The sequence below is a fragment of the Ochotona curzoniae genome, unplaced genomic scaffold (genome assembly GCF_017591425.1).
Source record: "Ochotona curzoniae isolate NIBS_2020 unplaced genomic scaffold, NIBS_Ocur_1.0 contig_908, whole genome shotgun sequence".
NCBI classification, from domain to species: Eukaryota; Metazoa; Chordata; class Mammalia; order Lagomorpha; family Ochotonidae; genus Ochotona; species Ochotona curzoniae.
In genome coordinates this window covers 2,008,610-2,035,974 of record NW_024466607.1, presented here as the reverse complement: position 1 = coordinate 2,035,974, position 27,365 = coordinate 2,008,610, and the positions used below count along the sequence as shown (strand labels likewise).

At 58.9% G+C, this 27,365-nt stretch overlaps 1 protein-coding gene across 2 annotated transcripts in view; it reads right to left on the bottom strand.

The window, feature by feature from the left end:
* Nucleotides 1-27,365, bottom strand: part of ITPR1 (inositol 1,4,5-trisphosphate receptor type 1) — a 215,994-nt gene that overhangs the window by 36,826 nt on the left and 151,803 nt on the right. For both annotated transcript variants that reach the window (XM_040995101.1, XM_040995102.1), the window contains 8 exons: nt 26,688-26,820; nt 24,817-25,007; nt 7,544-7,724; nt 6,144-6,397; nt 5,492-5,692; nt 4,147-4,257; nt 2,275-2,370; nt 436-558 (listed from right to left, as the gene is read on the bottom strand). In XM_040995101.1, the coding sequence (XP_040851035.1) occupies nt 436-558; nt 2,275-2,370; nt 4,147-4,257; nt 5,492-5,692; nt 6,144-6,397; nt 7,544-7,724; nt 24,817-25,007; nt 26,688-26,820 (1,290 nt within the window). The remainder of the gene's footprint in view (nt 1-435; nt 559-2,274; nt 2,371-4,146; nt 4,258-5,491; nt 5,693-6,143; nt 6,398-7,543; nt 7,725-24,816; nt 25,008-26,687; nt 26,821-27,365) is intronic.

The window sequence follows — 27,365 nt, the reverse complement described above, 5'->3', positions numbered from 1 at the left end:
CTGCCCACACCACCATCAAGTACAAGGCACACTGCTCTCCAGGAGGAGGAAACACCTTTGAAACCCCAGGCCTTGGGCCGAGGCAGAGTGCAGCACCGTGTCCCACAAAGGCACAGCAGAGCAAAGCCCAAGGACAGTGTGACGGTCAAGGGTCCTGGAGCGCCACCACTCGGCCGGGGATGCTTCCGACAAGCACGGTGGTCTCCAAGGCCAGGACCCCACCACTGCACAGGAACAAGAGGTTCTGGCACACTCTGCACACCGCGTCACACCCTCCTCAGAGCACAGGCAGCGTGAGTGCCTCTCCAGCACAGTGCTTGGCACGGGGGGAAGGCAGAGCCTGGGGAGGGCAGACCTGATGAGCCAGCACGCTGTGCCCCGCTCGCACTGTGGGCAGTGTGTGTGTGTGTGTGGCAGAGTGGGCCAGGGCTGCACCTGATGAGCCAGGATGTAGATGTTGTGGCCCACGTTCCTCGGGGAGGCGGCCCCGTCCTCGCCGTTCTCTCCATCCTCAAACTCCACTTCGCCCTGCATGTAGGCCTTCTTGATGACCTCCACCTGCAAGAAGCATCCAGAGTAGCATCCTGACCCGGCCCGCGCCCTGGGACACGTCTCAGAATGCTTTGCCACACGGTCACAGGTACGAGTAACTGCAAGCCTCCCCCCACCAGCACGAGGGAAGACCCTGCACTCTGCCTGCACCCCCAGACCTCCTGCGCCGGCTCAGACCTCATATCTTACATGGCAGCAGAGGCTCCACAGGGGCTTCAACCCAAACATGACCCCAAAGCAGGCTGGGAGCTGGCCTCTCCTTCCACGCACCCCACTGCAGCTTGGCCATCCTAGGGAAGAACCTCAAGACGCTGCGCAGTGACCAGGAGCAGCCAGGCAAGCGGCCTTCTTCTCCGACTGCCCCGAGAACCCGGGCCTGTGGCCCACTGCCTACTCAGGGCCGAGTCCTATAGCTCCCCGACCTCCCGTTCCTGCTCCCTGGAGCGGGGTGGGGCAGGAGTGGGGGAGTCCCGCTAAGGGATAAATCCCTCCCCTTGTACCAGGTGTGGTGCCCCAGTGTGTATCAGAAGTGCCACTGGGATCTGATGGCTCCAAGAAGGAAAGTACCTTTACCCGCCACACTGTGGTGGAAATTATTCGTTTTCTTTGATGATTGGAAGGCATTCTGGCCTCTCGTGACCTGAGGCCACACACACCCAGCTGGCACAGGGTGGGGCCTCAAACAGCCGGGCACACAGAGCCTTACGCACTGGGCCTGCTTTCTGTCAGATCCCTCCAGAACCGAATCGGTCAGACAACACGCTGCACAGGGTGGGTCTGGGCCACGTACTTATCATACACGTGTTCGTGACATCAGAACTTTCTGGCCATTTGGGCGCCAGGCAGCCTTGGACTCCTCTTGTGAGCCAAGTGACAGCTTCTGGTCACCAGCTGTTGGCCCTACTTGAGAGCCACAGCCCCTGGCCACATGGGCCGCCTGTGACGTGGGTGGTTACAGAAGCTCGGCGAGGGTGCCCATCGCCAAGGGTCACCTGCCCTCTCCTTGGAGATCAAAGCCCGGGCTGCCATGTGTGTCATTTAAGGTGATTCACAAATGGACTTTACCCAGCCCAGGCACACACTCAGGTCACCAGGGGCAGGATGCCTTAGCACCCTCACTGAAGTCTGTCGGTTAGGGCTTACTGTCTGGAGGGAAGGCCACAGATGGCTCTGACCTCGCCTGGAGGTCCTGTGGCTGACGGTGCCTGATGTCACAGCTCGCAGCATGGCCACCCCTCCACAGCAACCGGGATCACATCTTCACAAACAAATCCCCAGCACCAGCTCCCAAGGCCTGTGCCTCTAGGTCCTGGGCTGCAGGCCCCAGAGATGTGGCTTCTGTAGCCACAGCCGAGGGAGGACAGGAGCCATTCCAGCAGGTCTCATGAGTGCCGGGAGTGACAGCAAGGGCTGCACACCCCTCATGTTACACCTGCCAGCTCTAGGGGCCGGGTGACTGCCCCTGGCAACACAGCCACACAGGTGGAGCAGCGGTGTGAGCCACTGCCGGCTGGGCTCCCTGGCCCTCTCTTCCGACTGAGGACTGGTGTCTGGCCTGAGCAGGCCACACTTTCCATGCTGGTCTTCCCTTCTCTCCCTGGCTGGGCCCGAGCTAAATGTCCTCACTACACGTCCAACTCAGGAGCACGTTCAGGGAGCTCAAGGCAGCACAGCCACAGAGGGAACGCACCGTAGGGCCCCAGCTGAGGGCCACCCACTCACCAGCTCCTTGGGCCGCATGTTGTAGAGGATCCGCTCGGCATTCTCGCTGTCATGTCTGCTCTCCATGATGGCCAGGAGCAGCTTGGACGCATTGTTCTAATCGGGGAAGAAAAGGGAAGGTAGACTGGAGCCACATGGGCCTGGTGGGACACACTTCCCGTGGGCCACCCTGTGAGAACAAGCCACTTCTCAGCTGACACATGTGCCTGTGGCTATGCCCCTGCAGAGGCACCAGGACCCATGGGTGCGGGCATCCCATGCCATCAGCTTGGGACTGGTCTCTACCCCGTGGTGGCATATCCGTTGATGCCCGGGTCCTCGGTGTGAACTGGCCTGGCAGCTGCCCCTAGCCGCTGCCCACAGCCTCACAGCACCTCCGGCCGACCTACATCATCTAATACAATGTAGATGCTACGTGAGCCATGGCCACAGTCAGCGAATCATGTTAAGAAAAAAGTTGCCAGCACAGGGCCAATGCAGGCATGATTTCTCTTCCAAGTATGCTGGATATACAACTGGTTGGGTGGGGCTGTGGAGCCTAGGAGGGCATTGGCCACCTTGTGCCAACCCTGCAGACCCGTGACGTCCCCAGGATGTGGCCTGCAATGGTCACCGAGCCTCTCCAGCTGAACTGACAGGCAGCAGGCGGCATTTCTTCCCCCTTGACTGCCTGTCTGCGCCCCTAAGGCCAGTGTGAGAGCATGGCTGAGGACAGCTGACAATGTCTTCAGTGACCCAGAGGGGCAAGGTGACCCGTCAGGCCGACATTTCTCATGACGTCTGTGGCGGTTGGGCGTCCACACCCTGGATTTCCTGGCTTGACCTCAGCGAGTCCAAGACCCAGGGGAATTCATGCACTCTGTGCAGGACTCCACGCTGGCAGTGGCTTGTCATCCCTCTTGGGGGCTGCTAGGCTTCTGTGTCCCTTCCCAGCAGTTGGGTCATGGGGCTGTGCCATCAGAGGGCAGATGCCTCTGCAACAAACGAGAGGTCACTTCCAAAGAAAGTGCTCATGTCCAATCCATAACTAACTTGTAAAGAGCACAGAAACAGCGAGGCATGAAGTCCGATGTGTCTTCACTTCCGGCTGAACACGAACCGAAGAACCAGCAGCTCTCCTGCCCTGCACGTGTGCATGGCACAGGCCAGACGGCAATGTGTCCCGTGAGGGAAGTTACATCAGACACGTGCTCAGGAAGGCTGCCTCACTGGGAGATGGACTTGACACTGGCCTGGGCTGCAAGCATGCTTCCTACAATGGACTCTGGGCTACCTAGGGAGCCTGTGCAAGCCCCGGAGGGGAGGGGCTCGTGGGTGTAGATAACCAACTAGCTTGGCACACCCAAGACGGGCAGACACCCCTGGCCACTACCTTGCCAGCTGCAAGTCACTGGGGGGTTTACTAGCACGTCGGGTGTGCTGCTCCCCTCCCCCCAGGCCTCAGCCCTTGCACGCCTTTCATAGGTGGCCACGGAGCCTGCTGGCACATTCCTGGTCAGCCTGTGTTTCCTTAGGCTCAGCTGATGCTACTGACCCTCTGCCAGTGACAGGGGACGATGGGACAGACTTCCTCCGCAGAGGTGCCCTGGTCCTTCCTACAAGTGCCCCTTTTGTCTCAGAGCAGGACACGTCCAATGGCACAGACAGGGTGGAGTTAGCACCATACTTCTGTCTGTGACTTCTGGCTCCTGAACACCATTTCAAGCTGTCTTCAGCCTGGAAACGTGACCGGTGTTACAGGACCCTGGCCTGGGAGGCAGACTTGCAACTGTGACCATGCATTGCACTGAGCACAAACCATCTTTACTGTTCCAGTTTGCCACACCGGCGACTGTGGGCACCTGTGGCAGTCTCTCTTGCACTGCTACTTGCCTTCAGCTCCAGCACCAGGTCCATTCTCTTCTTCCCCAGCGGGTTGATGTCATTGAGGATCAGGGCGGTGATGATGTCAATGCCATTGGACTCGTGGGTGGCGATGCAGTTCTGAGCAAACACACACACACAGGGACACACACGGTCATAAATCGCCCGTCACGGGCCAGCAGGCTGAGGGGTGAGTTCAACAGCGGCCTCGCCACTCCCAGTCACGTCTCTGGGGACAGCTGCAAATTTTCCGTGAGAAAGTGGTAAAGATGCAAGCCAGATGAGCATCTCTGGTTTCAGAATGAACAGTAAACAGCAGGAAAGTCCCCATGCGCTGGAATGCATCAGCTGCTCACGGCCCATCCGCAGGGTGCGGGCTGCTGGCAGCTGCTCTTAAGAGAAGCCGGGGTCATAGCGTGCACAGGCACTGAGCAGCCCCTCGGAGCCAGGCTCCTTTCTGCCCACATCACTTGTTTTTCACCTTTCATACTTTTGCTTAAGGTTGGAGCTTGCAAAGCCAATTTCCTGTTGAATTCACATGATGCCAGAATCAGTCCCCTCCTGCCCCTCACTGGCAGTCCTTTCCATTTGGGTCCACTCCTCCCATCAGCTGTCAGGAGAGGCACGTCCGAGGAGACCTGGAAGTCACTTACACGCTGAGCAAAGGCCCCCAGCCTGTCATTTATAGCCCCCCCCTTTTTTTTTTTTCTTTTTTTCCATGTGAACTAGGCTGACAGCACCTGCTCACTAGGGTCACAAGGAAGACAGCAGGTTTAAGGTCACAGACAGGAGCCAGCAGCCTTTGGAACATCAGGGACTTGACTCTCAGCTGCCACTGTCCCCCCTGACTGAAGGTCCCAGCTCCCCAAAGATCACAGCAGCTCCACCTGCCCTGCCCTGGCCACCGGGTCTAAAACTGACCACTTCCATGCATTAAACCACAGCCCAGAACGTTGGCATCTCCACATGAGCACTGGTTTTGAGTCCTGGCTGTTCTACCTCCAACCAAGCTCCCTGCTAATGTGCCTTCGAAAGCAGCAGACATTGGACCATGTTCCGGGCTGTTAAACCCAGTGGGAGACCTGAACAAGCTCTGGCTTCTGGATTCGGACTGACTGAGCCCTGGCCATTGCAGCCTATGGGGAATGAACCAAAAGATAAAAACTCTCTCTTTCCCCCCTCTTTATCTGGAGGACAATGAAACCAGATCAGACCCAGGCAAACTGGAACAGCCAGGCAGCAGGTTGAGGCTGGCTTCTGAAGGCCAAGAATGGCTGCACAGAGGCCACATGACTGCCGGCCTGGGCTCTGCTGCATCGTGCCTGACACAGCGCCTCCTCCCACGTGCACATACCTGGTTCTCGTGGCATGGGCCCTGGCAGTACTCGGTCAGGCTTTCCAGGGTCTGGTTGATGAGCGCCACGTTCTTCTCGTTGATGTAGAGGCCGAGGAGCCCGAGACCACCAGTCGTGCTGCCGCAGATGCAGTCCAGGAACTGCAGTGTCTCACATACCAGGTTGTAGTTGGTCTTGTTGCTCTGGCAACGGAGGAAGTTCTGCAGGTGGCCAGTGTCCAGCGGGAGGAAAGGCAGAGGAGAGAGGTCACTCAGTCTGCCTGCTGGCTGGCACGCGGTGGCCTCTGGGTCAGGCAGCATGGCCCCACCAACCCTGAGTCACCAACCCACGGTCTTGGCCAGCCGTGGTACCTCAGTACTCTGGCTGGGTTGCCAGAGGGTCTGCACCTGCTTTTCAAAAGAGGGGCTTCTCTTTCAGGGCAGACCCCAGGCTCCAAGAGACTTGGAAAATGTGTGTTATGCAAATAGTATGCAGAGAGGTCAAAACTTTTTTCACCAAAACCAATATTTTTAAAAACTCAGTTATGCATGAACTTCATGAAGTTCTTTTGCATACAGGAGAAACTCAGAGAGACCAGGGCTTTGGCCCGCGGGACAAGGACGGACCCTCCGGCCACCCAGCAGGGCACGTGGCCAGCGCCGCCCGCCTCACCTGCAGGTCTCGGTTGTGGTTTTCACACAGCAGCTGCAGGAAGCGGAGGATGGGCTGCATGATGGTGATGACCGCGCTCATCTCCAGCTCGTCCTTGCTCTTGTCGGCCGTGGCCTGGGCGCCCTCGCCAGGCTGGTAGTGGTCATCAGGGTCAGCCTCCCTCCTGAACGTGGAGAAGGCCTTCCTGGTGGCAGCCGATGCCTCCAGGAGCTGGTCCCGCACCTCCTCCGTGATCTGCGTGGAGGGCTCTTTGGCTGCAAGGCGAGTGCGGGGGTGGGGGCAGGTGTGGCTGTGTCCTCGGGAGGGTCAGACCCTGCCGGAGGACGGTCAACAACCAGAGAGCCCAGAATGACAGGCAGGGCAGGGGCCACCTCCCTCAGTGTCAGCCCGCCACTAAGGTGTGGGGTCAACTGCAGCCACTGTGCTCCCAGCTAACACCGATCTCAGTCTGCACTGGCTTTACAGGAAACCACTGCACACAGCTTCTTCAGCTCCGGGGCTCAGCTTCCTCATCTGTGCAATGGGACAGGTAGATCTGGCCTCAAGGAAGTCCCCCAAAGGCTCTATGTCCCACTAATCACATCGGGAATCACTCCTGATTAACTTCGTCCTAAGTGAGTACTGAGAGACCACAACCCAGTGCCTGGTTAGCGTTACCCCACCCAGTAGTCACAATGGCCCCAGGAGGTGATGACGGCCTCAGGGTGAGCGTCTGAGGCTCACTGGGTCCTCACACCAGGTCCCCAACAAGCCCATGTTGTCTGTGTGCCTCGATCTGCCCTGCTGGCCAAGGGGACAACACTGCCACCTACAAGAGGGGCTCACCACGGGCGGGCAGTACCTCCCACATGGGGCACGGCTCTCCCTCTTTCTGCTGGACCAGCGGTGATTTCCGCCAAGCCCACTCAAGACAGTGGCGTGGCCTGGAGACAGTCTGGGCTGGGGACAGAGGCCACGTGCGCTGTGGAGAACCCCAGCATAGACCCTGCAACAAGGAAGCTTCCAGAGGTCCCTGGGCTGTGGCTGAGGAGCTCATCCCCCAGCCAGGCCACAAGGGGCTCCGAGTGTCACAACACCATGAGTGTTGTCACCCACTGTCGGTTGGGTCCGCCAAGGCCCGTCAGACTGACCTTGCCTTCAGCTTTGGGAGACCACGGAGAGAGCCTGGAAGCTCTGGCAACTCCCACATACTTCCCATGGCATGGGGAGGTCACCTGACTGGGGCCAGCTTCCTCCACGTGAAGCGGAAGTCACAGGATGAGATAACTGGTGGCGCTTTCAGCTTGGGCCGGAAGAGGATGCAGCCACTTAGCACCACAGGCTTGGTGAGCTCTGTGCCATGCAGGGAGGTCTTCCTCCTCCCGCGGCCTGGGGACCTGGAGACCACGCAAGAGCCTCACCTTTCTTGCGAGCCGGGGCATCCCTGTCCACCTCGTCGTCCTTCTTCTTGTTCCCCAGGTCACTGGTGTTCACCGTCACGGTCGCCTTGATTTCCTGCTGGGCCACTTTCATCCGGTCATAGAAGACTTTGAAGAACCTCTCCGATTTCTTGTCTTCCGTCAGTCGGCAGAAGAAGGAATGCTGGGAGAGAACCAGGGAATCTCACACAGCAGGCGTGACAGGCCAGGCGCCGAGCTCTGCTGCCCGGGCAGCCCACGGGCGTGCGGACAGCACTGCCAGCATGAAACCTGCCCGCACCCGTGTGCACACCACGGCTGAGCACTGCCCCACCATACCATGGCTCTGGGTTCTGAGGCTTGTGTCTCCTGCAGAGCTGCCCCAGCCCGCGCAGTGGCTGGGGCACCACACAGGGACCCATGTGCTGGGCAGACTCAGCCACCTGAAAACCACCCTGCCATGCTGTGACGCTGAGTTACACCCCCCTGAACACGGTGTGGGAGTGACACAAGGCTAGACACCTTTTAAGGCTTGTGAGCACACTGGCTGAGTCCTGGGACATACAGGAGGCTGAGATATGACACCTGCCCCGACAGGGCTCAAGGGCAGCTCCAGAGTCAGGAGGCAAGTGCCCAGCAGCGCACGACTGAACTCAGGAGTATGGCATAGGCAGCGATGCTCTGAACCTGGCAGGTCCCAGAATCCTCGTGGAAAAGGGCGTTCCCAAACCAGGCCCAGGGGCAGGCAGGGTGGTGAGCCACAGCAGCTCAGGACCAACAGGCAGCTCACACTGTGGATGCACGCCTGTTTCTGACCTATCACAAGCAACTGGCAGACACTGTGGATGGTATACACTGTCCCCTTAGGAGGGTTTGCTCTGCACCCCTCACAAGCGCCAGGCTGTTGCGGTTATTTACATCAAAACACAACACAATCTCCTCCAGAGAAGTCTGACAGAGCTCCACACAACACCATGTTCTCCTCCCAGCCCCCAGTCCTTCCTTCCTCTCAAGAAGGCATGGTGAGGCTTTCATTGCAGGCCCAGGCCCTCAACTCACACTCTCAGCCACACACTGCACTGCCTCACTCAGCAGACTCAGTTCCTGCCCTGCCCCCCCAGCCAGGCCCCCGGGCTGCATAAACACCTGCTCTGGTGTCCACCTGCCTCGCTTGGTCATGGCCATCCCTCTTGGGCCCAATCCCCCTTTACCAGGTAGTCTCTTAAAACATGGGAATTCACGCACCTCCCCACCAGTGCTTCCTGGATCCACCCCTTGCCCTCCAGTCACACCCAACACCAGGACTATCTCCCCCATACTGAGCCTTATCACCCCGGGTGTCAGTGAGTCCTCAGACTCCCACTCTTGAACCTCACTGAAGTCTCGAAGGTTCCCTGCTGCTCCTGCTTTTCTTCCACTCACCAACCTACTTGCCCACTGACCCCTCATCAGCTCTTGCGCCATCTGTCAGAGCTGAGGATATTCAGTGTGAAACACTGCAGGCCCTGCTAATCAAACCGGAGGCTCGGGGAATCGGTGTCACAGTTCTCAACATGCTCCCTGCCTTACCTAGTAGCCAACACTCATGCCACTGCCCGCTTCTCCCCGTGGTGTTCTCGATGCTTCCCGCACAAAGGCCGGCTGCAGTCCTGGGGCTCATTGCGTGGCCATCACTTAGGAAGGCCATGCCTAGAGTTGTTTCCAGGTGAACTGCTCATTCATATGTGCCCAGCATGCCAGTGCTGCCTCTAGCTCACCTGCTGGTCATCTGGGCCAGGCAGAGCGCAGCCCTGGGAAGGCAGGCTCCTCCCTGTCTGGTTATGGCTGCCCCTGTCAAGGGGGCCCAGCAGACAGAAGCGCCGTGTGAATGGCCAAAGAATGGCTACATGTCAACCCTTACGGCTCCTCTTAATGGATTCCCGATCAGCACAATCCCCCAAATAAATCCAGGGAACTGCTCAAATATGAGAAACAGCATAATGGGGTGAGTGGAGAGGAAGCACGTGACCCACAGCTGCCAAAGTGCACTGACCAAATTTTCTACCTAGACTGCCAGGCAACACCTCAACCCCACCCCGGGGGAGGAGACCAGAGCCACCTGCTAGAGTTGTGGGCCATGCTCAGGCCAGCCTGCAGGGAGCCACACTGCCCGACTTGCACCAGGTCCCTGGGTCACCATGGAGTGTCAGTAGATGTGGCAGAAACCTCCCGCAGCTCTAAGCCATGCCTCCAAAGTTGGGTGTCTGCAAGCTCGGCTGTAGCACGGAGCCTGGCTTTCTCCCCACCAGCAAATCCATCCTGGATCAACAGCTGGCAGGACAGGGAAGCAGCCAGGAGAGCTCCAGTGCCGGAAATTATCTGCTTCAAATCCCGCCCCCCAACACACTGCGCAGACGGGGAATGCCCAGGCTGGCCGTGGCTGGCAGACGTGACCATGTGGGCGGGCACGGCAGCTCTGCAAAGGACCAGGCTGACACTCCCTGTCACCGCCTCACCTCCTCCCCTCAAAGCACACTCCATCCACGCTGCAGAGAGCACACAGCTTCCTGAGCCTGGCTGCCACCCACCCAACCTGGGGCAGGCAGGCCAGGGGCTTTTACTAGGTGCTGGAGGGCACAGCCCCAGTTAGAGGGGGTGGGAGGGGTTTGGGTCAATGAACCAGGGGTTACAAGGCTTCCACTTGGCTGCAAGTCAACAGGGAACAGCACTCCTGCCATCCAAAGGCCCCGAGGGCCCTAGCGCTCCGGCACAAGTGCCAGGCCACTGTCATGGGAGGAACCTGCACTTAGCACCTGCATTTAGCAAGGGCCCTGGCAGAGAGCACAGGCTACCAGAGCCCCAGGGGAACGCAGGTGCCCAGGGCCTCCTAACCACCTCCTAAGGCGTAGCCCTGACCTGCACAGCCTACCATGGCCCCTGCACCTGGTCGTTTGTCTGCAGCAAATCTGCTCCAGGCCAGGCCAGCTACTGGGCAGGCAGCCAACACCTCCTGGAGGCTTGGCAGGGAGAGGGTGAGGGCTGCGACTTGGGAGGCTTGGGGTGCTAGAGATCAGGGTGCTGGCCCCAGCGTCTCCGCCTCCACCTCAGATGAACCAGTCCAAGCACCTGCTGCTTTCCGGGCCAGGGACTCTGTGGGTCACTTACAGGGTCAGCAGCCCCACACCTGCAGGTGCTGGGCCTCAGTGACTCAGCTCTCACAGCTGTCCCACGATGTGGCCATGACTTCAGCCAATTTCACTGATGAGGAAGCTGAGGCTCCGGAAGATGAAACTACCTTCCAAGCTCTCAGCCAGGTGAGCAGAGGTGGCGCCAGGCACGGACGCCTCGCTCTCACCCACTGTGCCTTGGGAACACCTCAGCCCGCCTACCCCCTTTTGTAGAAGCGCCTCCTCATCCCCAGGCAACTCCCACAGTGCAAGGCCCAAGTGTCAGGTGCACCCGTGAAGGTCCCAGCCTCCCACGCTTGCCAGCGGGGACTCCCCAAAAAACTCCTCATGCCCCGTGAAGGCCTGCCTGGGCTTCCGCATATAAACTGTTCTACAAAGCCTTGCTGTTCAGCGGCGACTCTAGATTGGCGGCCCTTTCCTAGAAACCAGCGATAAGAATCGCAATTCAAACATGGAGCAGCACGGATTAGGTAATAAAACACACGTGACCCGATTAGCACGCACCCTGGGGCATGGACCTTGAGGAGCCCGCAGCTCATCCTGGTGCCTCTCCAGGCAGGCATGTGACCCCACGTGCCTTCCTCAGCCTCAACTGTGCCCTGGGCCTGCCTGTCTGCAACCCATGTGAACAAAGCATGTTGGTTCCCACAGAAGTGCAGGGTTGCTACTGGGATCTAACAGCACAAGCCCCTTCCCACGGGGATCAGACAGGTGGACTAACCATGGCTGTGGTGCCACGTGATGCCCAGAGACTGATGTGCCAAGAATCTGCCCCAGTTGGTCTTGGTGGGTCAAGGTGGCCTGTAGACTGAGCGGGAGCCATCACAGCACAGGAAGCTAACCAAGCAGCCGACTGGAATTTCACAAGCTCCAGGGGCCCGCTGGATTTCTGTTGCCATGGAGATAAATATTTGGCTCCTCCTTCTCAAAGTCCAGTACGCCCTGGGGTAGAATTCAGGAGGCGTCAGATCCTCTGAGGTCACCCGGCAGAGACTGCCCGTGATCTTCCGCCAGTCTCGATTTCCTGAGAAAGGGCCGTTACTTCCCCAAATGGGCACTCAGATTTTACCGCTCCCTGGCACACGCTGTCACCTGATCTCCACTGGAACCTACCTCCATCAGGCCCCACCTGGGGTGGGGATGCAGGGCAGGAGACATCAGCTCGTCTGCTGGATGTGGGCAAGGATCTGAGCGCCAGGGTCAAGGCCAAATGGCAGACCCTCAGGACACTTGTTAGGGGGTCCCACACTTCTCAGAGATGGGCAAGGCCAACTTGCTCCCCTAAATCCTCCTTTCCTGCCCTTGTACCCCTGGAACCAGCACTTAATAAAGCCTCAGCCTCGTGCAGTGCCATGATGCTGGGGGAAGCCGTCCGTGGATGCCTTCTCTGGGGACTGCGTGAAGACAGTGCTGGGTTCAGCAGGGAACCTAGCTGACAGCCGCCCAGGTCTAGCCCGGGTCTTTTGCAAACAGAAAGCCTGAGGAGACTCAAGAGAGGGGCGCAGCCCCCAAAAATAAAGGAAGGTACAACAGTGACACTCAGCCAATGAGAACGGAGACTGTGGTCAGATCTGCTCAGCGACCTGCCATGAGAGTAACAAGCTGTTTTGGCGGCTCCTCCAGTCAACAAAAATGTCCACAACAATTCACCACAGGGCTGGGGATGCCCACTTGCCACACGGCAGGACAAGGCTCCAACGCCAGCTCCCTGGTTCACACACACCCTGGAAGGCAGCAGTGACAGCTCAGTGCTTGGGCCCCTGCCACCTGTGTAGGAGGGTCACACTGAATTCTTGGCTCCTGGCATCAGCCTGGAGTAGCCCCAACTGTCGTGGGTACTTGGGAAGTGAGCCAGTAGAGGAAGATCTCTCTCTATCTTGACAGTGAATCGAACAAGGAATGAGCACCAAGTCCCTCTGAAGCCAAGCCGAGTGTGGTCAGGTGTCTGGGAGGACACTGACTCCCTGCCGAAGCTGTAACAGGCACTGAGGGCGTCCTCCAGGGCCACTATGACCAGTCAGCTCTGTGTGGCTCCCAGGAAGCCCGTGAGTCCTGGTGGTGGTGCAGTGTACAGTCGGGCTGCGGGGTCTGTGGCCAGGAGCACTGGGAGGCCCGTCCCTGCTGCTCCAGGCTAGGTCACAAGACCCCAGAAGAAGCATGCTACAGGGCACTCAGACACCAAGCCTCAGGTGGGACCAGTGCTCTGGGCCAGTGTCACTGCCCCAGTCCAGGGCACTGACCTGTGGGGGAGCTGGGCTCTGAGAGCCACACTTGAGGTGCTTCCACTGTGTGCCCCACACACTCAACACTGAGCGACTCAACACTGGTCAACTATGGCTGCCGCCAGAGATTTGCAACAGGCAGCCTTCTTGGGAGTGATCCCCACAGCCTTGGCTCCCTCCTGGAAATGAGGGGAAGTATGCGAGAGCCGGCTGGGCAGAGAAGGTGGCACAGGTGATAGTCCACACACTGCTCTTCAGTGACATCTGTGAAACAAGTGGCACACCTGTGACAAGCCCATCAAATCCAGACAAGGGCTTGCCCAAGTACCAGGATACAGCTCCTAAGCAGCATGATACCCACCGCAGCGGGCACCTCCTGACAGGGACCCCTGTTCCCTGCAGCCATCCCAGTCTGTCTGCTTCACTCGACACAGCCCAGCCACAGCCCGAGGCTGTCTCCCGGTGGGTGTGCTTTGGGATGTCTGTGTCCCGGCCCCGCGGGCCTTACTGCCCCGTGCAGGCTGCTCAGGTGACATCCAGGGGGCCACAGACGCCAGGTGCATGGAGACAGGCAGATGAAATTACACGCGGCTCCTGGAAGCACCACGGGTGATCATGGTGCGACCCAAGCCAGGGCTCGGCCAGCCAACCTGCTGCCCTTTAGAAGCAGTGACTAGGGGCTGGCAGGGTCCCTGGGTTCACCTGACCCGGCTCCTCCTGATGACAGGCAAATTACCACAGACAAGCAGTTCCCTCTGCCTCCCTCCCCTCCCCAGCCTGACCTGACCTCCCCTGTCCCCCAACAGCCCAGTCCAGAGGCGCCTGCAGGGATGGCTCACGGAGGTTCCCCCAGCAAAGCCCCACTAGCCCAGCCACCCTTCCTGCAGGCCATCTACTCCTCCTGGTGGCCACAGTGTGCCCAGTCACCACTGCGAACCCCACGAGACAACAGGCAGGGACCCAGAGAACGCACGGCCGAGAACTCCCACAGTACACAGCAGTGACAACGCAGCCACAGGTGCTCAGCAGCCAGATCCCTGTTCTCACATGCTCTGCCCACAGGGAACACGCGTGGCAGTGGCTGAGGACACACAGTCACCTCTCCCAGGCCCACCAGACTGAGCCCACACATGTGGACCCTCACCCCTGCTGGCCTGGACAGTGCAAAGACCTCCTGTTATCACTTGGTGTCATGACCTGTGTCCCTCCCACACTGTACTGCCGCCTGCCTCAGGCTATGCTGTCCGTGGGCCTGGGTGGCAGGGAGGCACCACAGACAGCAGCCAGCAACAGCAGAGCCTCGGTGACCCAGCGATGAGCACCAGCGATAAGGACCAGCTCTGGGCTCCAAGGAAGGGGGGACCATGCGGTGGGGAGCTTGTTGGCACAGCAGGGGTGAGGGGGCACACAGGAGCTGCCATGACATGAGCCTGGGCTGCCCCCAAGGCCCCAGGCAGCAGCCCAGTGTGGGCATCTCCTGCAGGGCCTGAAGATCTGTAATGGGCAAGTCTCTCCATTACTCAGACGGGAGAAGCTGAGCACCCGGGCCTGGGCTCTGGGACTCGTGGAGTGGATGTGTCTCACAGAAGCTGTCACAATGGCCAGCTGGCCCCTGAGCCCCACATCAGACTGGGGGCTGCTGGGCTGGCACAAGCACCGGCCCAAGCAAAGATGGGTTTGGCTTTTGTACAAACTGTAAAGCCTGTCTTTCTGGGACTCCCTCTTCTGAGCAGCCCCATGTTCAGCACCTCTGGCTGGGTGGGAAGCGAGGGACAGCTCCAGGAGACCTCGCGAGCCTCCCATCACCTATGGTCACCAGCAGCATGGCTGGACGCAGGCAGCCAGCCAGCCTCCCAGCGGGGAGCACCTGCTTGTTGCTAAGGTGAAAGCTGAGTAACGTCAACATGCGGCCTCCAGGTCACAGGTGTTATGCAAGCTCGCAGTGTGGGACACAGGCACTCCTGCTCTCCTGGGGAAAAGGGAAGACCCATGGCCTGGAACCTGGAGGCGGCTCAGCGAATGGCCCCTGTCATGGAGGGACTGGCGGGAGAAGTGACAGTGGACAGAGGGCACCACACACCACAGGAGCTCCTGGGACAGACAGGAAAATGCCCAGTTTCCAGAGACAGCTCCAGGACCTGCGTGTGGGCCAGAAAACCAGGGAAGCTTATGGGTTTAAAAAAAAGAAGAAAGAAAAAGAAAAGAGAAAGAAAGGGTGGAGAGGAAGGAGTTAGAAGGGGAAGTGGGCTCCCTGTGGAATCACACACCATGGCAATGGCTGAGCCCACCCACCGGCCACCCACCAGAGCTGCATCCTTCCCCACCTGCTAAGGCAGGCGGTCCCCGTGGCTGGGAAGGTGAGTGGAGCTGGGAGCCCCTGCACCCCTGCCAGGCTCCCGCCCAGCACAGCCCGCCAGCGCGCAGAGGTTATAAATAGAAGTTACATAACGTCTCTGTTGACGCCCCTGCTTCCCAAACACTCTGTGGCCGACCCTGGCGCTCTGGACCCTGGCGCTCTGCACTCCGCCGCGGCCTGTGGGGAGGACCTGGACCGGCCAGGGGTCATCTCGGCGTGTACACAGGACAGAGATGGTCCAGCATGGCCCGGGCAGGAGCCCTCGGGGCCAGGCCTCCTCAAGTGCGGAGGCAAAAAATCAAATACCTATTTAAAAAATAATAATCATCATCATGTCAGTGATCCTGGGGCCTCCTTTCCCAACATTTCCTGATGAAAACGAAGGAGTGAGCGTAACATTCAAGCGCCAAGGACTGTGTACAAGACTCGTCGGGTATTCTAAGCGACAGAGGCTGTTCTGGCAACTAAGAACATGGACAAATAAAGCTCCCTGCCACCACAAGATCCCGCCCCAGGCTCCAACTGCCGTCCTTGTGTTCCTTAATCAGCAGGGACAGTCGCCCGAGCAGGAGCGGAGGGTCTCCTGATGACACGGAGCCCAGGCCCAGACCCACAGTACCTGTGGGGACAGGGCAGAGCCAGTCAGCAGGGGTCCTCACCCCAGGAGAGTCTGTTTATCAGCTGTGCTCCTGGCACCCCGGCTGACGCCAACTCCTTGCCTAACCTGTCGGGGGCCACCAAACACAGGCTTTTGAAACACTGTTGTCATGGAAATACTTCCAGAAACCTGTCAGGATCCCACACATGGGACTCAGACAGCTTCCTCTGAACCTAAGCAGGTGCGCTCAAGCCTTGCCGGCAGGGGTTCCGGGCACGAACATCCCTGTTAGTGAGACAGGCTGCAGGGGAGCGTTCAGACTCTCCATGGAGTCCTCAGCCCCGGAGTTGTCACAGTGAGCTGCCTGAGCAGCATCGGGATGATGAGAGCCGGGGTCGCAGCACCTGCTACTCTGGCCCTGGGACTTCCTTCCTTAGCTGGACCAGTGGGGGTCAAACACAACAAGAAACCAGGTATCCAGCGGCAACTGGCTATTGCATCATCTGAAGTGGGTAGACAGTGTCCCAAACGACCACGGCAGGCATGCACCGCGGGCCTGGCGACACTCCTGCGTGACTCTGTGCAGCCCCACCTCACCCGGGAGGAAGGCTCCCAGCAGGGGAGGACGGGCAGGCTGCACTTCCTGCCCAGTCCTGGCCAGGGGTCACGTGCTGAGGCCAGGAGCCTGTCCCCCGGCCCACCAGCCGGGGGCTGTTCTCCTGTGCCCTCGCTCTGTGGTCCTCACACTGAGGGTCTGGCAGGCCCGGGTTCGGCTCCATGTGCCCAAGCGGCAACGTTGCCTGGTGACAAATGCAGAAACACACTGGGAAAACTGTATGTGACAATACACAGCCCCCGCGCGGCAGCTGATAACCGAGGGAGTGCTAAAACACCATGTTCTCTTCACACTTGAGCTTCTGGTGTGAAAATAAAATTAAACGAGATACTTCCTCTTGTAAACAGAAGGCAGGCATACAACACACACACGTAGCCGCTTGCTGCGAATAGTAGAGGGGCTCACGACGACCCAGCGCAGGGCCTCCCGGCTGCCCCACCCCTCGGGATGGCTTCCAGAAAGGCCTGAGGCGGTGTAGCCAAGCCAGAACCATGCCAACAGTGAGATCCCAGCTGAGCCCTGTCCACCTCCAGGACAACCCTGCAGGGCAGCCCAGGCCAGGCGAAGCCCACTGGTCCTGCCTCCATCCCTGCACACCCAGGCTGTGGGACTCCTACTGTCCAGAGTTCCCACGAGGGAGATGAGATGTGGGCCAGGATATGCCGCCCAACGGGCAACATGTAGTCCTTCCCAGCCCTAAAGAAGGTGCCCATCACCACGACCACATCCTCCTGCTGCCCACACGCTGGGCCCATGGGGTCCCTCAGAGGACTGGCACAGCCAGGTGCCCAGGAGCAACGGTAGGTGGGGGTGTCTGGGAGGAGTTCCACGCTGGAGTCAGTGGGATGAGGAACACGTGGCAAAGGCCCAGCTCCCTCAGGGAGACGACAGGCTGGACAGTGTCACCACCGCTGCCCACTCACGCCTGGAACACCACGCGTGAGAAGCCTTCACCAACACCCCTGCTCCCAAAGAACTAAGACAAAGAGGCAAGAAGAATGCCACTCCTGGGCTACCATGGGCATTCAGCAGCACGGGGAGCTCCACGGGACCCTGGGGAGGGCGTGGGAGCCTGATGTAGCACACACCAGGCCTCTCCAGGGCGCCCAGGTGCAGACACATGTGGTCTGCGTGCTTCTGGGTCTCACGGCTAACCCCAGTTCCCCAGGGGCATCAGGCACCTGCCCGTCTTCAGGAGCAAGGGGAACTGTCCTTCACATGCAAGCAAGGGCTCCTGGACCAAGCACACGCCTAGAGGTTCAGGTGCAGGATGGAGAGCATGGGGAGGGAGTGGGGATGCCAGGTGACCACATGGGCTTGCTGCTGCCTCCACAGGCCATGACCCGACCGACCGAGTGCCACAGACCCCGCTGCTAAACTACCACTGTGCAGCACAGGATGAGTTCTCAATGAGATTCAGACAAAGAGGCGCACAACTTCGGGCCTGCAGCTGTGCATGCCGGCCTGCCATGGTGACCCCACTGAGACAAAAAAGAGGACCAGGTACAAATGGTGTGGACGGTGTGTCTGCAGCCACAGCAATTCGGAGCAGACGGGCCGAGTCCACAGAGCGGAGGCCGGAGCTGCAGTGTGGGGGCCTCCAGTGTCAACAGGAGCAAGGGATACCATAAGAGGGAAGGCGGTTCCTGGGAAGCCCCAGGGAGAAGTCAAGCAGGTGAAACACCCCATGGGCCAGTGTGCACACACCAGGCTCCCTGCACCTGCTCCAGCCTTCACTGCAGGCACAGGACAGGCCGGCACTGCGCCACGAGGAAGTGACTAACCAAGGAATGTGGCGCTCTCCGTCAAAACTGCAGGGGAGGCTTGGGACCCAATGCCTGAACTCCCAGGTAGCCAGACTCAGAGCCACACATACAATTCCCAGAGGAATGCCCTGCCCTGCCCTGCCTTCCAAACAGGGTGGTGCAACACTGCCACAGGGAAGGTGGGGGAGGCTGCAGACAGCAAGGGAAGCCTGGCATGGGCAAGCCCGCTAGCCAGCCTACCAGGACAGAGAAGAGCCAGCCAGTCAGCCCACCAGGGCACAGATTAGCCTGCCAAGCAGCCTGCCAGCCCACCAGGGCATGGACTAGCCTGCTGGCCAGCCCACCAGGGCATGGACAAGCCTGCCGGCCAGCCCACCAGAACAGGGAGAAAGCCTCTCTTCTCTCCGCCTTCATTCACTGACTCAAGAGCTGGGAAGTACCTCGGACCTGGGCCCGTGCTCACCTGAATACTCACCCCACGCCTGTTCTTACATCACTAGGGTGTGAGGAATCCAGAATAGAGAAGCCACACTTGTTCCAGACATTGGGTGCCCAGGAAGTCAGAGACCAACATTGTGGGCGTTAGCAGTCATGCCAAGGCTGTGTTCCAATAAAACTTTATTTACAAACATGGCAAACTGTGCTCGACCAGCTCTGAACATGGTGGGTCACAGACAGAAGATCCGGAGCCAGGGTGGTGGCCAGCAAGGGGTGGCCTGGCTCTGAGGTCTGTAAGCTGGAAGGATGGGGGCACTGACCTCACGCTTGACCCAAATGAGGAAACACAAATGTAGAAACATGGCACCCGCACAGGCTCAGAGAAACAGCACCCATCTCTGACACGGTCCTGGGCTGTCTCGGCTCGCTGCAGACCAAGGGGTGCCTAACGCCACCTCCTCATGGAAGAGAAGGCCGGCTTACCGGTCAGGTGGGAGAGCAGCAGTGGAGCACTCGCCTCTTGCAGATCCCCATCTCCTCCTGCAGGCTCATCCCGAGGGATCCTCGAGTGCTCCCACTCTCCAGCTGCAGTATCAGCAACAGCCAGGACACACGCGTGCTCCCAGGCCCACTGGCCAGCCAGGCTGACTGCGCTTCCACGAACGCTGAGTTCAGTGTCCACATCACGAGGACAGGACCATCTCCACCTCAAGACCCAGACCTAGACCAATTACCCACAACGACCCAAGTGCAGCCTTCTGGGAACGGGCTGGGCTGCTCAGAGGCACCACAGAGGCACTCAAAGCAGGGCGGGCACACAATGCCCTTGGCCAAGAGCCCTTTATTTTGAACTCTTCTGTTTTAACAACTAATGCTATCTTTTATTTGTGAGCATTTAAAACTTTTTTATTTTTATCTCGGAGAAGGCTCGCATGCGCAGCAGCCAGGGCTAGCCTAGACCAAAGCCGGAAGCCAGGTTCTCCCACACGGGTGGCAGACACCCAACTTCCTGAACCATCACGGCTGCCTCCCCTCCCACGGTGGCCCTGGCAGGAAAGTGGACAGGAAGCGGAGTGGAGCCCAGCACACTGACACTGATGTCACTGCGGAAGGACTCCCAACCCTGGGGCTCTGTAATCCTGGAATGACAGGAAATACAGAGCATCGCTGACCAGCCAGGACCACACCAACTGTCCACAGGGGACACCTGACATCAAACACCTGAAAAGGTGTGGGTGGGCTTTAAGCAGTGGGCACATCACAACTTTGCAAGACGAGACCCACCCTAGTTTGGGCTCTGCGTGAGCCAGGTGCTGCCCTTCCTAGAACCACCTGTAGGCCCCACCCAGAGGCTGGGGGGCAGGAAGGGGGCGACCATGGATGACCATGCACTGCCCCCATTCTGCAGCTCCCCATTGAAGTGGCTGTGTTTCTTTGATGCCGTGGAGTCCAAAGCTGTCGTGACAATGTCAAGGTGACAGGAGGCAGGTGGGCAGGCAAAGAGGGTGTGGGTGTATACCCACAGGACAAGCTCCCTTCCACCGTGGGGTCCCTCCAAAGGGGTCTCTGTAGACCCCCAATCTTCATGCCACTTCACGCCATTGACTCTTGAAGCAGGTTCCAGCCTCCAAAGAGGTGCCCCCCTCCATGCTGGGGCCCTGCCCACGAGCTGTCTTCCTCATCTGGGACACCCAGCCGCTGGTCACACAGGGCAGCTGCTCCCCAGCCAGACTGCCCGCCGTTCCTTCCCAGTGGATGTGATCTGAGGTTAGAAAACGCCACTTCGAATGACTCACTTCTCACTTCCCTGCCAGGAAAAACACCCATTGACGTCATCGACTCCCCTCCTCCCCAGGGTGGCGGCCCTGGCACCAAGGCCGGTCTCCCACCCACGCCGGCCTTCCTCACCCTTCCCAGCCGGCTGGGGTCAGAGGTGGCTACCTCGAGTGCTCTCTCCACAGCTCAAACGGGAGGAGCAGGAAGTTTAGTGTCCCACACTGGCTCTGGGGATGTCTGAGCACAGGCCTCAGGCCTAGCGGGTCCCTGTCCGCTCCCCTCCTCTCTGCCTCAGCCTGCGGAGCTGCAGACATGCAGGGCGGAAAACGCTCTGGGTGTGTCGGCAGCCGTGCCACGTTGTGGTGCCCATGCCTGTGCAGCTGGGAGCAGTCGGTCCACGCCCCTGGTTCTCCTCTCAGCCAGGGACCCTGGAGCTGGTGGCAGCACCTTAGGAAGAAGGGACACAAACTGGCAGGTGCCTTAGGGCAAACATCAAGAGCCACGTGTGCCATGCACTCGCAACCAAGTGCTGGCTCCGTGGTCCTCCACTTGCTGTGCAGCATTTGACGTGGGAAGCAGGGCGGGCGACGAGCTGCCAGATAAGCCCGTCCCAGGGCCTGGCAAGGGGGGCTCTGAGCAGGGCTGTGACCCAGGAGCAGTGGGTGTGGCAGGGCTGAGCAGGCGGGAGAGTGGGATGGGAGGAGGGCTCAGCAGTTCCCGTTACCAGGGGAAGCAGGGCCTGGACAGAAGGCACTGGAAGGAGTCTTGAGCTCGTCCTACCCAAGGACCCAGCGTGTCGGGCTGGGCCAAGGCTCAGCTCAGTTCCCAGGCACTTCAGGGCTGCTGTGGTGCACCCAGGCTTCCAGGGTCAAGGGCCTGAATGTCACCGCCTCAGGACCCCATGAATCACCTGCAAGGTCTGGGAGCTTCCAGTGGCCCCAGCCTGGAGATGGCATTGATGCTCCCCCTCCCCCTCTCTCCCCCAGGACGGGACCGCAGGGCTACAGCGGCCCTCCTCTGCAGCTCTGTACCACCCCGGGGGCAATGCCGGTACAGCCTCGCATGCTGGAGGGTGGGGGCCAGTCCCCAGAGGTGCCCGACAGTCCCTACTGTCCTGCACACACCCATTGCCCCTGGGCTCCTGACTGGCTCTGACCAGCTGATCGGGGCCAGAGACCTGTTGTGACAGGACAGGAAGCCTCTACTTCCTGGGTCGGCGACGCCAGCCCCAAAGCCCAGCCTGTGACCAGAAGAAGCCTGAGCAACAGGGAATGGGGAGTGGAGAGGCCTGGAAGACCTCCTGAGGGCAACTGCCTGACCACTGCTGCAGTGTGCCAGGCCTGCTGACCGTGTTTCAGTCAGCTCCCAGGGGCAGGAAGCCTTTGTGGGTGGCCTGTGAGAGGCAGGACAGAAGCCCAGCACTGAAACCCTCATCCCTCGCCCCTGGGAAACAGCTCCAGTGCCCACAGGAATGGCTGCGAGGCTGAGCGCTGAACGGACAGGTAGCATGAGGTCCTGGAACTGTGCTGACTGGCTGCTGCCCTCTGCTCCACTTGCCCTGACAGCCCCCCTTCCTGAGCCCTGTGCCAGCCAAATGGGAAAGGCCAGGGAGGCACATCGTGATGGGCGCCCAACAGCAGGCCAGGTACACTGGTGTCACCAACAGTCACTTCATACCTTCCCCACTGCCCCCTGCAGGTCATCGCCTCCTTGGAAGGGGCTCTGAACAGCAAGAGCCACACGGCTCTTGCTGCAGGCCCCAGGGTCCTGTTCCTTCCTGGGCCTGGACACAGCCCTCTGTCAGCAGCTCTCAGCCAAGGTGGCCCTCCTCAAGTTACCCCAGGCTGGAAGAATCTTCTGGGAACCCCGGGCTGCCTGTGGGGCAGTGAGTCACAGGATGGGGAAGGGGCCAGATAGATGTCCTCAAGGCCACGACACTCGGTGACCCACAGCTGGGGTGCTCACGGCTCCTTCCAGCATGGTGTTCCATGTGGAGGCCAGGTAGGAGCTCCCATTGCGTGACCTGGCCGGAGTGGGGCCAGCATGGGGAGGACTGTGCACCCCAGCACCCACCCCGCTGTGCTGTATGTCATTAACAAGTTTCAGGACCACCTGTCTCTGGCCACCTTGCCAAAACCCTGCATAGCCTTCAGACCCCGCCTCGGCCCTGCCAAGCAGAGTTCCTGACCTGTCCAGTGCCTACCCATCAGCCAGGGCTGTCTCAGCCAGTATTTACTGACACCAAGGCGTCCATGGGTCCAGGCAGGCAGCCACGGCAGCTCACAGGGGACACCCTGTCCCTCTGTGTCCCCACGAGGCCCCACAGGCTCGGCTTGTCTCCGTGTTTTGGTTTGCACTGGGCTGTGCCACGGCTAGGTTTGCAGTGCCAGCTCCCGGGGCCTCTCGCAGAAGCAGTCTTGGCCCACACAGGAGCTTCCATCAGGACACGCTCTCTGCTAAAAAACTGCTAGCCAACTTCTGAAAACTTGGCTGCACCATGCACATTTAACAAAAAACAATATACTACAGGACGAACTTCACGGGGGTCAGTCGACCGGCACACCCACCATCTCACGGGGTCACCACTCTCACTTTGGGGGCCAGAGCAGCTGTTTTTTGCTCATTCAGCAGGAATCCTGGCTTTTATTCCCAGTGGTCCATGGACTGGACAGTCTGTCTCCAAACTTGAGCATCCCTCTATCTGCTGCCTGCTAATCCCCTTTTAAGTCGCTGCTGGCCCACTCCACACCTGGCCTTCCTCGACTCATCCGTCCCTTACCAGCAGAGTCGTGGTACTCGGCACCAGCACCCAACGCCTCCCTGACCCCTCCACCTCTCCTGTGCATGGCTCATCGTGTCTGCCAATGTGACTGCTGGCTTTGCACTCCAGCCTTCTCTTGTGCCAGCGCAGCCCAGCCCTTAGACCCAGCTCTGGCCCCGCCTCTGCCTCTCAGACCACAGCTCCTTTTGGCAGGCTGGTACTCCTTGGCTAGCTCTAAGACTCCCCGCTAACTTCAGCACTCAGCGGCACACCTGCAACACCTCCGTGTCCTCCGACACTCGAGTCTGTGCTGCTCGCATTCAGGAATTTTCCAGATTGGGATGGCTTTGAGAATCACAGGGGAAGGAGGAAATGAAGAAGGCTTTCCAACTTTTAATGTGGCCAAAGCAAGGAAAAAAAAGTCCTTAACATCCACTATCGACAGCACGACATGAAGGCACAGGAGGGTGCTAATCACAGAATGAATGGTCACAGCCAGCCAAACTGAACACACTGACCGATGAGAAACCCAGTGCGTGGCCAACGTCTTCCACACCCGTGACGTTAGCACAAGCTCCGGAAGCATCGGCCTCAAGCCCCAGGCCAGCGTCAGTCACGGGACCTCAGGGCGCTCGGCTTCCATCCAGCAAGTGATCCCAGAACCCCAGAACCCAGCGGGAGGGTGGCCCCCTGGACCCTTCACTCTCAGGTCACACACAGCAACACCACACATCTCACTTTACATGCCCACCTGGTGCCATGTGTGTAAGGGCTAATGGCTCTGAGGGAGAAGGGGGCGCTGGGGCTGGCGTGGGAATGGAGGCTGAGACCTAGTGTGAATGTACCCGCTTCGCCACTGCCCTGGCCGAGATGAGACGCATCCCTTCCAATCCACACTCGAGTCCAGATCTCACCAACCCGGACTCCGAAGTTCAATCCAAAGCCCTGAAAACAGCATGTCAATTCCACTCTCAGGGGAGAATGTTCTGGTATGTGAGTATCTCAACAAAACTTCCACTAAATGCATGCTTATGTACGTGTGTGTGCACAAGTGTGCCCAGGGGACCCTCATCCCAAGGGCCAGCAGAGGAAGGGGCGGGGGAGCACCTTCTGTGCCATTTCCATGAAAAGGAACAGCACTAACACACAGGTATTCCTACCAAGACTTCTAGCAGACAAAGCTGCTAGAATTGAAAATCAAACCTTCTACACAGCACAGTCAACCCACACTGCGACAACACTCCCTCACAATCTTAGGTCAAAAACTGAAAACAAAGTCCAAGTTCTCACCCATCCAATGAGTGTTCACAGAGAACCCAGCAGGCCGAGCACGCGGGGCCGGTTTTCTGAGCAAACCTCAGCAGGTTCTCCATGTCCAGGCGCCACTCACCTTTCGGAACCAAGTCTGAACCTCAACCGGATGCTCTCCGCAGGGCAGCTGGCAGCCCATTCTTTTTAGAACAGAACCCCAGGAGCCTGTGCTGTCAGAATGAGCCATCCTGTGCCCAATCCTTTGACCACTCACGACAGAGGCTCCCCCGACAGTACACCCACGCTGGGCAGGACGCCCTCCTACCTGGATGGTGGTATTGCCGCCTTCCAGGAGGGCGATGGCCAGGAGAATACTCTCATGGAAGACCCGGTCGCTGGATGCATTCATGATGAGGTCGATCACCAGATTGGAGGCCCCCTCCTTGTCGAGGTGACACTGGACCTCGGCCAGGCTCATGTCACCCCTGCTCACGGAGCTGGATCCGGAGCCTCCTCCTGGAAGCACACATCACACGGCATGAGGCAATCAGAGCAGATAGCTCCGCTGCTGTAGTCCAGCAGCACTACACAGTGACACTCGGGACGCTGGGTGCATCACCCATTTGAGCCCTCCTAGTGACCTGGAGGCAAGGGGAAGCACTCCTCAGGAATACAGAGGGACAGGGAGCAGAGAAGGGAGCACTGTGCATGGCCAGGGGGTGACTCCACCAGCCAGCCAAGATGCCCCACAACACACGACCACTGCGTCGGTCTGAGTTCAAGACCCCAAACCAAACGTAGGCGTCCTTGGGACATCCCCAGGAAACAGCTCCCAGCAGGCAGGTCACCCTTCTTTCTAGCACACTGACCCGACTCCAGGGTTGGCCTCTCTCAGCCCGTGTCTGTTCACTCAGTCACTGCACATGTATTTACTCAGAGCTTAGCAGGCAATGGACATGGGGAAGGACCAAATGAGGGCTCGGTCCTCCGACAGCTTTAGGTGGGACCAACACTCCCGGGAAGAGCTAGCCGTTAAGCAGCCCGGGTCCTGCTGCACCTGGAGAACCAGTGTGGCGTAGCTGCCAGCAGTAACTGACATGGTCACTCACACATGCACACGAGTGGCAACAGGGCTGTCAACTTCTCAAGCAGAAAACTGCCCCGGGCTCTGTCTCCACAGAAGTCCCTTCCCCACCACCTCTGATCAGTGGGCTGTCCCTGGCTGCAGCCCCTGGTGAGGACTCCTGGACCCTCTGGCCTCAGCTTCTTGAGCCGCAGTCTGCAGTGGACGCCCCTCCCTGCCCCGCCATGCCTCACCCCTGTGCCAGAAGAACTAGCTACACAGAAGGGAAACTGCTGTGAGCTGTGTGGGAGGAACTTGTCCCTGAGAGCGAAGCGGGGATTTCTGGATCTCAAGAAGCAAGTTCCTGTCTCTGGACGCCTGAGGACCCACGTCAGGGCTGCACCTGGCCAGAAACCCCAGCCACAGTCGGAGAAGCTGCTCAGATGTGTGCACTAAGAACCAGATGGTGTGCACAGAACCTGCCAGTCGGATGCACAGCCCCTCAGTAAGTGCGGGCTCCTGGCTCCGCTCCAGCCCAGGCAGGCGAGACCCACTGCTCAGCACAGGGTTTTCCCAACTTCCTCCCAAACAGCTGTAAGCATGTGCTTTTAAGTACTCCTGTACAGGGATGTTTTTGGTCAACACCTATAAGAGTTTAGGGGCACAAAAAACACAGGCCCAAGAGTGGGACACACAGGTGTCAATTACAGCTCAGATTCTAATGAGCTGCCACCTCCCCTGCTAAGCTGGGGTAAAGATAGTAACTACACAATGAATAACTTGGTAGAGAGGAGATGAGGCATTCAGAGGGCTCGGGAAAACCCCTGGCACTCAGCAAAGGTGTAATAGACGGCAGCTCTGCCCACCAGGGCCGCCAACGGCCTCCGCCTATCATGGGAAGATGTGACTCCCAGTGACCACAGGAAAATGTGCAGGGAAACCAAGTTCCCTGAATCACTCTCCCATGACTGCCAGGGTCCAGCCTGGGAACAGGGCAGAGCGATTGGCCAACATCTGACTGCAGGGAAGAACACGTGGGCATCACCAGATGGCAGAGCGCAGTCAGATGCCTCACCTGTGTAGTGACACGCAGGGTGCCCACAGGATGCCCATCAGCACATCACGTCGCTTACCTCCTCCCCCAGGCTTGCTGGGGGTTCCTGGTGACAGTGGGCCGTTGCCAAAGCTGGTCAGGCTCTCTCTTCTTCCCGAAGCTCTGACGTTTCCATAGTAACGGTTGACCAAAATTTGCCGGAGTGCCTCACCCTTAATCCAAAAAGGATACTGAAATCAGCTTCTGAACAATTCATAACTGAGCAAATAATACTCAAACACACACACTCACACACACACACACGCACACACACACTCACACACACGGTACTCAGTTAAAATTGGCCCAGTTTCACTTGGTGAAAAAAATGTATGAAAAGCATGTGAAAGCTGTGACGTGAACGTCAGTATTTTCTCAGGAAACCAGATGTTACAGACACACACAGAGCAATCCTGAATGTGAAATATCTCAAGAACTCTCACACACAGTAATGAGGAGGGAAAGAAGAAATTTAGAAGGGCAACCACCACCAACAAAACTCTCTTTGGGGTAAACTGATAAAATGTAGGGAAACTGAATGTGCCCCAGGCGAGCTCGCACGGAAGAACGTGAAAACGGCATCCTCCACACGGTCCCTGCTCCCACGGTCCCTAGAAGATGGGAGAGGGACAGTCGGAGGAACCCTAACAAACACAAAGGGACAACAACGCAGGGGAAGCCAGAGGCAGCAGAGGCCTGTGAGTGTCACGGAGGACGT